Source organism: Alnus glutinosa, chromosome 5 (genome assembly GCF_958979055.1).
Source record: "Alnus glutinosa chromosome 5, dhAlnGlut1.1, whole genome shotgun sequence".
Lineage (NCBI taxonomy): Eukaryota > Viridiplantae > Streptophyta > Magnoliopsida > Fagales > Betulaceae > Alnus > Alnus glutinosa.
Window position 1 is genome coordinate 11,313,220 of NC_084890.1, and position 15,188 is coordinate 11,328,407.

The 15,188-nt window shown below is 35.6% G+C and overlaps 1 protein-coding gene across 3 annotated transcripts; it reads left to right on the top strand.

Moving 5' to 3' along the window:
• The first annotated feature begins 3,833 nt into the window (after window positions 1-3,833).
• LOC133868541 (cysteine protease ATG4-like) lies at window positions 3,834-11,387 on the top strand. Of its 3 annotated transcripts, XM_062305462.1 has the most exons (10): window positions 3,834-4,086; window positions 6,513-6,586; window positions 7,048-7,625; window positions 7,714-7,799; window positions 7,963-8,013; window positions 8,130-8,509; window positions 9,634-9,772; window positions 10,470-10,525; window positions 10,635-10,705; window positions 10,808-11,387. In XM_062305462.1, exons 3-10 carry the CDS (start codon window positions 7,118-7,120, stop codon window positions 11,026-11,028), a joined length of 1,512 nt encoding a protein of 503 aa, XP_062161446.1. In that variant the 5' UTR covers window positions 3,834-4,086; window positions 6,513-6,586; window positions 7,048-7,117; the 3' UTR covers window positions 11,029-11,387. The 3 variants fall into 3 exon arrangements, with proteins under 3 accessions (XP_062161446.1, XP_062161445.1, XP_062161447.1); XM_062305461.1 differs by lacking the exon at window positions 6,513-6,586; XM_062305463.1 differs by lacking the exon at window positions 6,513-6,586 and having other exon boundaries at window positions 3,835-4,086; window positions 7,048-7,616.
• Window positions 11,388-15,188: the final 3,801 nt, after the last annotated feature.

Below are 15,188 nucleotides of genomic sequence, written 5' to 3' on the forward strand. Positions count from 1 at the left end.
AAATATTTATACCTATCTTGATGAATATTTATTCCATAAATATTCATATGTATGTTATTCCTATTATTAGGCCTTAAATCGTATTTTAAGATATTTTACTCAATCTCTTAAAATACGGGGTATTACAAATTAAGTCCCGTATATCCTTTTCTACGAATTTTTAAGAATTAAAGAACATAATAACAACTAAAACCCACAAATGAAAATTCAGATACTGAAATAGGGGAGAGCACGCGCGTATAAACAAATATTACATCACAAAATCAACAACAACCTCAATTAAATGAGGAGTTTTGACCAAAACATAAACTAATTAGAAAAGAAAAAAAGAAGAAGAAAGAAGCCACAGTTGCTTAATATTTAGTTATATCGCCAAATGTTATGAAATCATGAAATTAATTAAGGTTAATTGAGGTGCTCATATACAGGTGTTGATAGAGTAATGTTTCTTTCACAACTTTTACACAACTCTAACTACTTTTTTTATGATCAACCATTGGATTTGTTTTCCTACATGTGGATTCTAAATATTCAATGATCGATTAATCTTAAAAAAAAGTTGTTATAGTTGTGCAAAAATTGTGCAAGAAACATTACTCAAAGAATAATTAAATAGACAAATTGGTGTACGTGCATATATATGATGTCTTTGTTGAACAAAATGAATATATAGTATATGTTCAAATATGTTTTGCATATTTTGACAAAAAACGAATTAACCTCATTAGAGCGGTAACAGTTTTTCTTAGATTTTCTTTAAATTTAAGGAACTAAACTACTTTTTACTCCTATATTCAAATAAACTCAACAATAACGACTTCTCTTATTATTTTTCTATTCCATTTAAATATTTTTTAAATATTATTTCAAATAAATGTTAGGGAAAAGAGAGAAAAAAGAAAGTCGTTTAAATATTCTTTTAAATAAATGGTAGGAAAAAGAGAGAGGAAAAAAAGGAAAGGGATTTTTTTTTTTTTTTTTTTTAAGGGAAGATGAAATCATTTCATTAACAAACCCAAAGGGTAACAGAGTTACAACCAAACTGAGTCAAAAACTAGACTTAGATCATTACAGGGACTCAGACTAATGCAAATGCCGTACAGTTACCCCAGAAATCAGATCATATCGACAGTTGTTACAAATAAACCTAACCAACAGAAAGGTATTTCTGCGTTAACATAGAAACCATTATGCACTATGGAGTCAGTCACAAAACAATCTGTGCTAAAAAACAATGACCAAGATAATCTAACACAGAGCAAACTGTCAAATACAAAAAAAACACCCAAATAGAAATTGTCGTAGGAAAAGCTACCGCCAGCAATGGCGCGTGAAGCACACACACCATCGCCGAACATCACCCATCAATACCCACAACACCACAAAGCACCGGAAGCCACCATACACGGCAAAAGGGACGAAGCATTGCCCTCACGTGCGGCCAAGGTGTGAAAACACCCTAGTGCATGAGGACCACACGCCGAGCTCCGGAGATCATTTCAATCGTAAAAAGCTGTGGCTGAACCAGAGGGCGGCGGCAAGCAAGGCTGGGGGGCGCGTGTCTAACTGTAGACGACTGAAGTGAATAGATCTAGCCTCAAAGAATGGAGAAAAACTAAATCTCACCAAATCCATGCCGCTTGTGACACTAGTGGCGGTTGCTTCCCCTTTGGAGCCTCTCTGTAGTGCTTTCCTTTCAACAAACAAAGAAGAAACTAAAAACAAAACAAAAACAAAAACAAAAACACAAACCTCCATAGTTCAAAAGGACTAAGAGGACCAAAACTACCACCGGATCTAGTTCGGGGAGACTAAAGGCACAACCGGAACTAGTTCGTGGGGATTAAAACTCGACAGCCCTAGTGGCTGGGAGACTCTAACCTCCATTAGGAAAACCCAATTACCAAAAACCCCTTAATCCAATAAGACTAAGGGGACAGAACAATGCCTAGGGAAGAGAGGTTTCGACCTCCCTCCCCCGACAACACTGACTTCGTGGGGAGGACTTTTTGTGGGAAGGTTCAAGAGACAAAGAGAGAGGAGAGACAATAATTTTTTTTTTTTATCATATGTCTTCTTCTTTTTTTAGGTTTAGGGTACACCAAGAATTTTCCTACATTTAGGGAAGGAAATAGAATTTAAGAAGGAGATCCCATTCTATAAGGATGGGCTGTAAAAATGATGTTTTACAGCTTCCAACAATGAGTTGACATATCATTTAAAAAGATTAAATACAGTAGACATGAAAGCACCAAATTTCTTAGAAAAAAAAAAACTTTCTAATTTTTCTCCCCCAGCAAGAAATTAGACACCGTGAAAACAGTGGCATTCACGACGTCATTAATCACATGATAACCAGGCAATGTCACTCTCCCCGCCGTGTCTGATCCAGGTCCTGTGTTATTATACTCAACGTAATACAATGTGCTCAGTGACAAATTTCCACTCCATTCATGCCAACCCACAGGATTTATCAAACTACCCATCAAACTTTGCATGTAAAAAGTCCTATAATACTCCTTCCATGGCCTTCCTAGGTATGTTTGAACACTTGTATTACTTGACGCCAAATCGTCGACTGCTCTAATGGTGCAGTTATAAATGGAAGTACCCGTGTTTTGATTTGGGTCGGTTCACCCTTGTGCAATGATCGGAGTGTATTGTCCGCTCATCGGCAAACAGGGTTATATGTTGCAGTTTTGGAAAACGACAATAGCATTACTTAAAATGAAACCAACTATTCCGAGCAAGTAGGGAGCAGAGCTAGAAGCGGAATTGAAGGGGAACGAGAAGGAATGAGCTGAAGATCGAAGAAGAGGAAACAGAGAGAGAGAGAGGGGGGGGAGCAAGATGGATGTTTAATTTATTTCAAAGAATTGAGCGTTTTGATGTTTATTGTATTTTTTGGTTTTTGATGAGTTGTCCACTTATAATTGGTTGCTGTAAAAGGAGAAATTTACATCACATCCTTATAGAAGGTATTCCCTTTAAGAAGTCTCTTGTTAATGCTCTTAGAATGCAATAACAATTACCGGTTAGAATATGGAATATTATTTCATAATAGAATAATTACCTTATAGCTAGAGGATTTATTGTAATCAGATTGATGATTGATTTAATTTTCATACTTATCTTTATCTTCACCTACTTCAATTCTTCTATAAATACGAGTATTTTGTATTGTAAATTTCATCAAATAATAAAAGCAAAAAGTAGCACTTTTAGGCAATTCCTTAGTGATGAATGACACCGAACTACCTATAAATCTTTGTTTCCGCTTTCTCTTTCTTCAGCTAAGTTTCTTCATGGTATCATAGGCATTAGCTAACGTAGGCTAACATTTTATCCCAAATGGTCTATGGACTCCCTTTCTTTTTCTTCCCATAGCAGAAGCAATGATCATTCTTATTTATTTTTTTATTTTTTTTTAGAAATGATAGAAATACCAAATCTTTTCCAAGAAATGGATACCAAAATGATGTGGAGCTTATTCATTGGTACCCATAACATTTCTTTTTATTAATTGTTTGGATTATCTCTAATAAATAAGCTCTATATCATCTTGGTATCTATCTCTCGGTAAAAAAATTAGTACCCCTAGCATTTCTCTTTTTGTTTGGTTGTTTCAATTCCTTCTTGGGCCCGTGTCTTTTCTTTTGGGGTGCTTCAAATTCAATCACTTCCCTCAGTTGGGCCAGGCCCTGGAGGCTTTTTGCGTTTTGGGCTAAAAAACTTCTGGGCCTCCGGACTACTTTGCTTAAGAAAACCCAAACCCAAACCCAATAGGAAAAAAAGAAAAAGAAAAAAAGGAATAAAAACATTATTTGGAGTGGGGATCGTTGGTTTCATTAGTTCGTCCCGAGCTTCGAAGTCGTAGATTCCGAAAGAAGCTCAGAGACAGAAGCGACCTCCACCTGGAGTCCGGACCAGTGTTTGGTAATTCCGTACGTGTATGAAATTTCTCCTCCGTCATTCACCATAGCAAAATTGATTCCTTTAGCGAATAAGCTACGACACCAATCCAACCCCAAAAGCATAAACTTCCACCATCATTATTATCAGATTCAAATTCAGCAAATTTTTTAGGTAAGCTATCCTTTTCTTTCTGTTCTCTCTTTCCTTTCCCCATACATCATCATATATATTATGGGTTTTTTTTTTTTTTTTTTTTTTTTCTATTGTAGTTTTGGGTTTTGAATTATATGATTTATTTCTTCTTCTTTTTTGTGCTGCTTGAAACTATGGCAGCGAGGAGCCCTTTTGTTGTTTTGTTTTTGTTATGTCTCTGAATTGAATGAATTTGTTGGATGCTTAAATCAATTTTCTAGCAAATGCTATGATGCTTTCAGATCCCAATCACTCTCTCTTTTCTGGGACTCTATTTGCGTTTATTTTTATATTACAATTATTATTATCAGATCTCCGAGTGTTGAGGGTATAGCCTTATTAGGGAACTAAGGAAAGTGAGTTCGAGGGATAAAGGTGGGGCTTTGGGTTTCTCAATGAATCCCAGGCAATCGTCATAGCAAATACTGCTTGATTGGAAGGAGCTTATATGACTGAGTCTTTTCTGTATATATAATGTCAAATTGGAAGAGCATGCCTTGCTGTCGGTGGGGTTCTTGAGGAGGATGTCGAAAGGCAGTTTCATTGGTTGCTAGGGGTAGTGCTACTAACCATGCTGTTCTTGCCTGCCCAAGATTAAGAATAAGCTGGGAATTTAGTGTATGTTGTCAGAAAGCTATATGAAAATAGTTAGTTACCTAGCTTGGTCATTCAATGTGCCAATGCCCGATAATCATGTCATGGAATATTTTTGTATTCGTTCTCGGTAGTAGTGTGCTTAGTCATTCATATTCCTGCTTGGGGTTCTCTTTAGCCAGTCTGAAATAGATTTTTTCTTTTCCAAGTGGAAAGTTACAAAGGTGTGTTTTTCGGATTTTATAGGGGAATTTGGTCATTGGTTGGCTACTGTTATTCGAAAGCTGTTTGAACTGTTTACTGTAATTCTAAGGTGATGTGCCCTTACTGGAGACATATTCCTGCTAAATGCTTCAGTTAACATAGCTAAATGTTGAAAGAGGAAATGGCTTTAGATTCAGTTGAACAGAAAACAATTCACTTAGTTTAACCATAAATTTTTATTTTTTTTATTATTTTTTTTTTTTATAAGTAAGAGTAATATCATTAAAAAACGCAAAGCGCAATCAAGTACACAGGGAGTATACAAGACAAGCAGCTAAGAAAGAGAAGAAAAAAGAACAAAGAAATCATTAAAGCTAATCACTAATGGAGCTAAGAACATAGCAGTCCAAGAGAACAAAGAAAAAAAAAAAGTAATGAGCTCCTCAATCGTCCTTTCTTTGTTCTCGAAATGTCTATCATTTCGTTCCCTCCACAAGCACCACAAAAGGTAAGAATGAACCATCTTCCACACAACAACACTCCGAGAGTGACCACCCGTCCACCAACAAGCGAATAAATCTACCACCCGAAGAGGCATAACCCAAGATAGACTAAAGTGATTAAAGATAACATTCCATAGAGCATGTGCAACCTCATTATGGAGAAAAAGGTGATCCACAAACTCCCCATTCATTTTGCACATACAACATCTATCAATCACAATGACACGCCTCTTTCTAAGATTATCCAAGGTAAGGATCTTACCTAGCGCCGCGGACCAAGCGAAAAAAAAGCCACTTTCAAGGGAACCTTGATCCGCCAAATACTTTTTCAGGGGAAATGAACTACCTCTTTGCAAGCAAGGACCTTATAGAAAGATCTAACACCAAAGTTCCCTTTGTGAGAAGGAGACCACTAGAGCTGGTCTTCCCCTTCACGTCCCACTCAAGAGAGAGGGAGGATGTGTTCTTTGAAGTTCTGTCATATAAATCATTTTATCTAATTGATGTAATTTTTATGTGGAATGTTAAAGCTAAGGCATAATTATCCAAGTTATGGATTAGGACTATTAAGATGTGAGCTGAATGACGAAACAGGATTGTGCTGCTGATGCTAAGTCATTAGGATGTGTTGTGTTCAGTTCAGCTATTGTGTATACAGACCCTCGACTTCAGTTGTTCCATATTCTTGCTTGTATTCTTTTTCTTATGAGTCTTTTGGAATTCCATTTTTGTTTTTTTTTTCTTTTTTGGAATGGTGGTAATGATGAAGACATTCATTTTTTGGAGAGTTGTGTAGGGCTTTAAACAAATGATGCTCTGGGTAGAGGTGCATGGCAAAGAAGGATTTGGGCAACCAACCCTAAGTGGTTTGAACACGGGGGTGTTTGGCAAAGTTTTCAAAAACTGTTTTACATTTCAAACACTGAAAAACACTTTCGAGACAAACGGGTTTTTAGATGTGGCCCCTACCACTAACGCATTGTTCAAAACAAACCACAAAATACTTTTCAAAAAATAAAACACAATCCACTTTTCTAAAAACAACACTGTTAAAAAAACTTCTAACACATGCATGTTTTGAAAGCATGTGCTCACGTTTTTTAGGTGTGGAGGCTACCTTGAGGAGGAGATCCACCTGCCCCCCTTCAATGAAGGGGTGGCAGCCACCACTTGTAAAGGTTAGCCACCAGTATTATTTTTATTTTTATTTTTTTTAGCTTTTTATTATTTATTTATTTATTTATGTTTTGAAAACACTTTTCGGTTTTTTGCTTTTCAAAAATATTTTTCAATTTACCATACGAATTTTCTTTTGTGGAGTCGACCCGATAGTCAACAATTTTTCAAATGTGGCCTGAATCAGTTTGTGAATAGGACTATTGACTTTCTGTTTTTCTTGCATTCACTCTCCTATTCTCAGTATAGATTACTTTCTAAAATAGTTCAACCTGACTGACATAATATTAAGAGTATTGCAGATTTGGGAACACAAATTTGTACTGATCTAATTATACACTGTTGGCAGTATTTTTAGAATTATTTCACAATCATTAATATGCATCCCTATGTTACACATTTATATTTTAGTTCTCTTGGTTTCTGTTTGGAACTTATTCCTATTTTTACCTCGTACTTGCAGATAAATAATAAAACTGGCATTTGCTTCTATGAGCCGATTCCATCATTGTATTGCGCTTTATGACTAGGTAATGAAGGGTTTCTTTGAGAGGGCTGTTGCTTCAAAATCTTCTTCTAAAAGTTTAACCGATACCTCGAATAGAAGTCCACCATCTGTTTGTTCAGACCCTGTATCAAGTGATAGCAAGTTCCCCAAGGCCTCCGTATGGTCAAGTTTCTTTGCTTCAGCTCTCTCGATCTTTGAAACACATAGTGAACCATCAGCTTGTGAAAACAAGGAAGTTCATAGTGATTCATCAGTTTGTGAAAAGAAGGCAGTTCATACTAGACATAATGGGTGGACAGCAGCTGTGAGAAAAGCTGTGGCTACTGGCTCAATGAGGAGACTTCAAGAACGTGTACTAGGGTCAAGCAGGACTGGCATTTCTAGCTCAACAAGTGACATATGGCTTCTAGGTGTGTGCTATAGAATCTCACAGGATGAGTCATCTGGAGATACTGATACTAGCAATGGGTTATCAGGATTTGAACAAGACTTTTCATCAAGAATATTGATGACATATCGTAAAGGTGTCTTTGGTGAATATTCTCCTTTTTATGATCTGGAAAGAAAGTTTTTGCAAATTGGAATTGCTGGAATGAAACTATTATCTCTGTTTGTCTACAGGTTTTGATGCTATTGGAGATACAAGGTATACCAGTGATGTAAACTGGGGTTGCATGCTTCGCAGTAGTCAGATGCTTGCTGCTCAGGTATAGCTCTACTTTATTTTCACCAGATTATAATAACTATTATTAGTATTGTCATACTATTTTAGTAAGATATTCAGGTTAATTGGTCATGAGGTTGTTTCTTGTTGTATTCATGCTTTTTTTTTTCAGTTAGTCAATGAATGACCTGTTTTAATCTGTGTAGGCATTGCTTTTTCATCGATTAGGTAGATCCTGGAGGAAACCACTGCAAAAGGTGAGGTGGATTTATTTAGTGTTTATATTATTTTTTCTTCCTGAAAAAAAAGTCAATTGGAATATAATTTATCTTCCAGTATGTACCTTTTGATGGTTTCTTTGTATCACATGCAGCCATTGGATCAAGAATATATTGAGATTCTGCACTCTTTTGGTGATTCTGAGGCATCACCTTTCTCTATACACAACCTTCTTCAAGCCGGGAAGGCTTATAACCTGGATGCTGGGTCATGGGTGGGCCCTTATGCCATGTGTCGCACATGGGAAACTCTAGCCCGCATTAAAAGAGAGACAACTGACCTTGAGGACCAGCCACTTCCTATGGCTGTTTATATTGTTTCTGGAGATGAAGATGGGGAGCGAGGTGGAGCTCCAGTTCTTTGCATTGAAGATGCCTCAAGACATTGTTGTGAGTTTTCAAGAGGTCAAGCTGGTTGGACGCCCATTCTTTTACTGGTTCCTTTGGTTCTCGGACCTGAAAAAGTCAATCCCAGGTTCGAAAATTAGAGAAATTTCCACTTATTTTTCCTTATCTTCTACCTTTTAGTCATAGGGAATTGTAAAATCTAATTTAGCTTAACTATCTCAACTCATTTTATGTTAATAACTGCTTTTCTTGAGCTGCGATTCTATAGTCACTTGGTTCATTGTATTGCGAATCATGAGTTAGCATTTATTAGCTACGCAGTAGCTTGAAACTTTTGGTGTTGCTTCATTGCTTGATTACTGTCCCATTATTTAACTCCCATTTGGCTTACTTTTGTGATTGTTGGAGCTTCAAGTTTGTGTTCCTATGAGGCTTTGGGGTCACCATTTGTGCATACCAAGGCCAAACTGCAAGATTATTTACATTTTTTTTTTTAATAAGTTATTTCTCAATTTTTTATTTTTTATTTTTTATTATTATTATTATTTTTATATGTAGTTATTTCTCAGAATAATTTTGTATACATCGGATAATTTACTATATCAAGAAACTTAGGAAGACTTCTGGAGTTTCTTCATGCATCATAGATGCAGCTTATCCATCTACTTGACAAAAGACTTGACAGGAGCCTTTTATCTACCCAGTTTCCTACCCAGATTCCCTTGTAATATATCCATATCCTCTCAGGTTTCAGCTGTATGTTTTTGAAATAGTAACTCAGCATAGTTAAGCTAAAAGGCTAGATGAGTAGAAGATTGCATGCTTTGGGTAAAATAAATAGGAGTTGACCTCTTTAATATTAGGTCCAATATTGTTTGTTCGTTAAATACAACTCATGCATCCACATGGGATTGAACCCATGACAGATCCTCCATCCCTTGTTGGGGAGAGGAGATGCAACCCTTGATAACAATTAGTTAAATCTTCTAAGTAGTTATAGATTTAAGAAACATGAACTTGATTTGCCAGGAATTTCATAGCTCATGGCCATGAGCAGACATTGATGATGATCCTGTTTTAATCATAATAGTGAGATCAAGAGATCTTCTCTGTATGATCCTCAGAAAAGTTTTATGTAGAAAGTAGCAAGTACATTGACTTAACAATAAAATCAGTGAAATTTATAACTTAATAGTATTGTGCTTGCTACCATATGTATCAATTGCTCAATGTTTCTTATATTCTTTCCAGGTATATTCCATCACTGCGGGCAACATTTATGTTTCCACAGAGCCTTGGCATCTTGGGTGGGAAGCCTGGGGCTTCGACTTACATTGTAGGTGTGCAAGATGAAAAAGCTCTCTTCCTTGATCCACATGACGTTCAACTGGTAACAGCATAACTTGAATAATTCATTACTTCCTATCCAAATACTTTATATATGTACTGATTACATGCGTTAGATTGGATACAACTATAATGAATAACTTACTCACCGAAAAAGAATATATGGAGCGAACTTAATGAAACTGAAAATAATAAAGAAGTTTTGATTTATTTAATTGTCAGAGACTACAGGAAAAAGAGGAAGGCAGATGGTGAGAGCAACATGATGGACGACTGTGATTTTGTGGAGAATATGATCGTAGAATTAGCTCAATGGAGAAACGTGATTATGTTTTTATCCAGTAGTTGGGATTTACTGTTCCCCTGAATTGACAACTCCCACATATATGCAAATCTTCAACTTTCTTTGGCCTCATTGATTTTTCCAATGAATTAAACTTAGTAATTAGCTTCTCTAGTTTGAAGTAGAGAAATAAAATGTTTATTGACCAAAAACCCAAGATGGATGGTCGAATATTAGCCCCAGCATCTTGCTTTGTCATTTGTGCATTTCTTTTTCATCTTTGTTAACATCACCTCATTCCCTCTTCTCTTCTTCATTCTGTCTTTTGGTCTGGCTATCTGTCTTGATATGCAGACAATATGCTTATTATTTTACATTTTAAGCTGGATATTGAGGATAATGCGATTATGGTTGCATTCACGGCTGACTATGGTATTTTACTGCCATTTCTTATCAGGTCGTTAACATCAATAGGGACAATCTAGAGGCCGATACTTCATCTTATCACTGCAAGTAAGCTTATTGCTGAGTATTTCCTGCTATTGGTTTCTTTTTATTTTGCATACTAATTCTCTCCCTCTCTGTCTCTCTCTCTCTCTCTCTCTCTCTCTCTCTCTCTTAGTATCATTCGGCACATATCGTTAGACTCGATTGATTCATCCTTGGCAATCGGATTTTATTGCCGAGACAAAGGTTTGCTGATCACTCTCAATTGAAATTCCTTGCTTTCTGCTGGTCACAGCCCTGGACAAATCTTTTATTGACTCTAGTATGTTCTTTTTTCCTGGTGGACAGATGATTTTGATGATTTTTGTCTCCGGGCTTCGAAGCTGGCAGATGAATCAAATGGTGCTCCATTATTCACCGTGGCTCAGAAGCATAATTTGTCAAAACCAGTTAGTCACCCTGAACTGTTGGTTGACACTGATGGGGTTCAAAAGGATGATTGCTTTGGTGTGGAGCCTATAAATGATGCTGAGGGCCATGCACATGATGATGAGTGGCAGCTCCTTTGATGCTTCGTGGGTCCTAAGGCCAGCATGACGGTTGGAAAATTCTGTCTATGAGTTGGTTTGTGTTGGGTGATCTTATGCAATTCCACTGGGTTCTCACTAGCACGACAGTGACTCCCATGTTCGGTTGACCCGTGACTCTGTGCCTTAACTCGAGCTTGTTGGATCTGGCATTTGTAGAAAATAGTTTTTTTTTTTTTTTTTTTTCTTTTCGATGAATGATGTAGATTAATTTATTACGATTCTTTTTTTATTTATTTACTCTTAAATAATTTTCAAAGTGTCAATATGATTAAATTATTTAAGATGTTTGTAATGTATATGGCAAATATACCAGCTTCTGTCAATGTTTATTTTCCTCATCCGAGTGTTATAATAATGGCTAATGAATTGAGCTTTCAGCCTGTCCTAACCCAATTATCTGTCTATCCATGCCAGTGGACCTTAAAAGAATCAATTCAATAATATTCTTGCCCTAGCTCTTGGGGCATGTTTGTTCGCGTGAGCAGATCTAATGATGTATAAGTTATCACATGAGGTGGCATCATATACACTGTTAAATGTCAAAAAAAAAAAAAAAAAAAAAAAAAAAAAAAAAAAATCCTGAACCATAAAGATGGAGCGGATCGGGATCTTGATCCTGTCTTAGGAGGGTTGCATTTAATTTTTTATTATTATTTTTTTCATATATGCCATAGCTTCTGATTATTCTCTAGCTATTCTTTTGCCTTGTTATCTTGGCTAGGTGTCCATGTCTTCTATTATTGTTGCTCAAAACATTATCTTTGTACTGTAGTCTGTATACGGGGCCAGATTTAGACATTTCTTTCCCAACCTAATATCACTGCAACAACAGAAAACATCAAATGGACAACAGATGGAAAAGGAAACATAATTTTCGTATGGGATGGGTCAGTCGATGCACAATTTCCACTTGATGGCTTGAAGACAAATCATCCTCATTGTCGTTGTCTGAAAACGAAGCCCCATAGATCGAGTGAGTTGCATGTAAATATTAAATGTTGAAATTCCAAAAGTTCCCTGCAAGTCATCACTTACACTAGTTGAAAAGAAACGTCTACTTTCAGCCCTTTTATTAGATCACTCATTCACTCGGCATACTTGACCTGATCGAGCAGGGTCTTCCTGCAATTATGAGTTCCATGCATATATATATCCATGCCCGTGACCAGCTACCGTTTAGGCCACACAATAGGCTCACGGGAAGAGAAGGGCTATGCATATATTGGTCATGTAGCTCCAAATTACTACTCCATACATGTAGTATTTACCACTCTGTCTCTTAAACACATTTGAGGCAAAGCACATATATCATCCTCCGATCCCGCACATGGATCACAGGATCAGGATCCAGAACCTACAATTCTTAAAATCATGACCCTTCTTCTTCTTCTTTTTTTAAAAAAATGGGGGGTCAAAAATTTTGGTAAAACAGTTTGCAGAAAAAAGCTTCTTCAACCAACCATCCAAAAAGATTGTTGGACTACCGCTCAGGAGTTTTCGGAGTGGCCGGTCCGGCCGACCTTCTTAGATGTTCCCATAGTGGCCAACCCTAATTCTCTCAATTTCCACCCAGTATTTTTTAGCATCCCTAGTGAACGGGCTCTCTATTCTTTAGCTAAAATTTGGATAAAAAATTTACATTTTTTAGTTTAACTAAGAACTTTATAAAAGCACCACACAATAAACATACTCTCTAAATCTCACTATATTCTATTTAAATATAAATTTTATTCTGGCTTTTTTTTATTATTATTATTCTCAAAATCACCCCATAAACCGAAAAAGAGAGAGAAAAAGGTGTGAGAGAGTAAGAAAATGAATATGAAAATATATGAAAATGAGATAGACAGGAAGAATGTTTCTTCAGATATGGAGTGTAAATCTGACCAGTATTATAATAGAGAATGAAAAGAGAGCTTGATAAATGATGATTTTTTTTGTGAATTTCAACCAAAATTTTGCTAAACATTTCACTTTTGAAGAGCTTAATAGAGATGTTCGGCTCCGTTCAGACCTCCAGTGATGCTCGAGATGCCTACCTCTAATATCCTCAACCCTACTTATACGTAAACAAATTATATAAAGATTAGGCTTATCAAAGTAGATAATGGAAAGCATGTTGCATGTTTGTTAGGGTTCTAAGTCGTACAATTTACATGAAAATCATTTTCTTTCAAACTTTTCTATTTTTTAAAATAATAATAATTTAACAAGAGTTTCATCATAAAAATTGAGGGAACCTATTCATATTTGGATAGAATGAACTATTTTATAAGAGTCTAAAATACAAGAAATAAATTTGATAAAAATGATAACATAGAAAGATTTTTTTAAAACTCTAAAATACAAGATTTATTTTTTATATTTTCTTCTTTTTCTTAACGTTCAAACTTTTTCACTATAATGTCACATAAAAAACTACCATGCATGTAAATTTTGTAACTCCAAGAGAGATTTTATAATCTAACTTGGAGCTAGAAACCCTAGAAATATGTAGCTTCCGGACAAGTAGCAGAGCTCTTCCCTTTTGCTTTGGTTCTCTCAATTACTTTATAATTTCATGATTTGATTTTATTCTAGGGCTGTCCAGGGCTGTCCATGGACCCAATGTTCAAGGAGGTGACTTGGAAATTTACGTGCGGACAAGCTTTGGGGGATTTGAGAGAAAAAGTAGAGTGACCTTTTGCTGTGTGTCCGTAGCTGTTCTGTTCAGGTGTTGCTATTCAACCGTACCAAATTGCTCATGAGCCATGACTCTCACACACCGAAGATGGCCCTACATTTTTAGGACCTTTCTGAAGCAAATAATTAAGAGGACTCAGATTTTCGGAAGAAACGATTGAAAGCAATATCTATAATCAACCAATATTATGCATACCCTTCCTTTAAAAATCAATTTTTTTTTTCTTAATTTTATTTTAAGAGCAAAACATTAGTAGGGAATTGTTGCTAATTAACCCAAAATTATTCTTTCAAATTTCTCTCATTCTCTTTTGCTTGAGGTTATTCAATTATTAAAAAAATAATAATAAAAAAAAAACTTATGAGGATCGAGGTGGTGGCTATTTGTTGTTTTAGGCTCCATTTATTTTAAATAGGAGGTCAGAATTTAAAATTTGTGCATTTAACACGCATTCTGTTTTTTACTCGGTGCCTTAACTTTTAGTACTATGGCAATCGATTCATAGAGTGAAAGCTTTTGAATAAATTAGGTACCAAGTTAGCTATTGAATACATGGCTATGACGAGTTTATAAGAGAAATTTTACCAGGACAAAAGAAGGGATACTATACTTGGGTCTATTAAATCTACAATTTCATTTGTAATGTCTTTCAATATTTCAATTTTTGTAAGAATAATGCTACTTTTTACACATTTTTATATTGACTGACGTAACATGCATGTTTTAAGTAATTATTATTATTATTTTTAAGTGATTGACATTAAAGCATGACACATCAGCCTGCATGAAAATGGATGTGAATAATAGTATTACTCTTTTTGCAATGTTCCCTACCAATTTACTACTTAATTTGCAACGTTTTCCCTCAATTAAGAATTTTTTTTTTTTTAAAAGAAATTTATTTTATGAAAAGTATTTTTATTATTTTAGATCACGTGAAATGCTCATTATATTTATATCTTCTCTATTACATCGTAACAGAACGAAACATTACAACGAACCTTGGACAGTAAATTAAAATATTAAAGAGAAATTACAATTACATTGGACAGTTAATTAAAGAAGGTGGGTGTAGTTAAAATTCATGCCTACATTCATGCCTCATCGCCTCTACTCAACGTGCCACCGCATGTCCTCCACCGTTAATTCAGTGTGTTTGCACTTTGCATGTGATATATCATATATATGCCGTCACTAGTCACCGACTTGAGAGCTTTTATGATTTTATTTTATTTTATTATTTTTTTTAAATGCCCTCATTTCCCAAAAAAACATATAAGTACCTCCATAAATCATACGAGCACTGAAAATATAGAGATTATTAGATAATCTTACTGTACAATTGGGACACCAACAGTGCATGCACCACTGGCATCCCTGAAAATCTTTGCATTACTATTTACTAGCATTCATGTACAATGTTGACGTGGCCGGTTAGAATATAAATTATATAATT

Excerpts from the sequence above, each read along its gene's own strand:
- LOC133868541 (XM_062305462.1), top strand. The coding sequence starts at position 7,118 with ATGAAGGGTTTCTTTGAGAGGGCTGTTGCTTCAAAATCTTCTTCTAAA. Across the intron at positions 7,800-7,962 it reads GTCAGATGCTTGCTGCTCAG|GCATTGCTTTTTCATCGATT; the intron begins GTATAGCTCTAC and ends TAATCTGTGTAG. Across the intron at positions 9,773-10,469 it reads ATCCACATGACGTTCAACTG|GTCGTTAACATCAATAGGGA; the intron begins GTAACAGCATAA and ends ATTTCTTATCAG.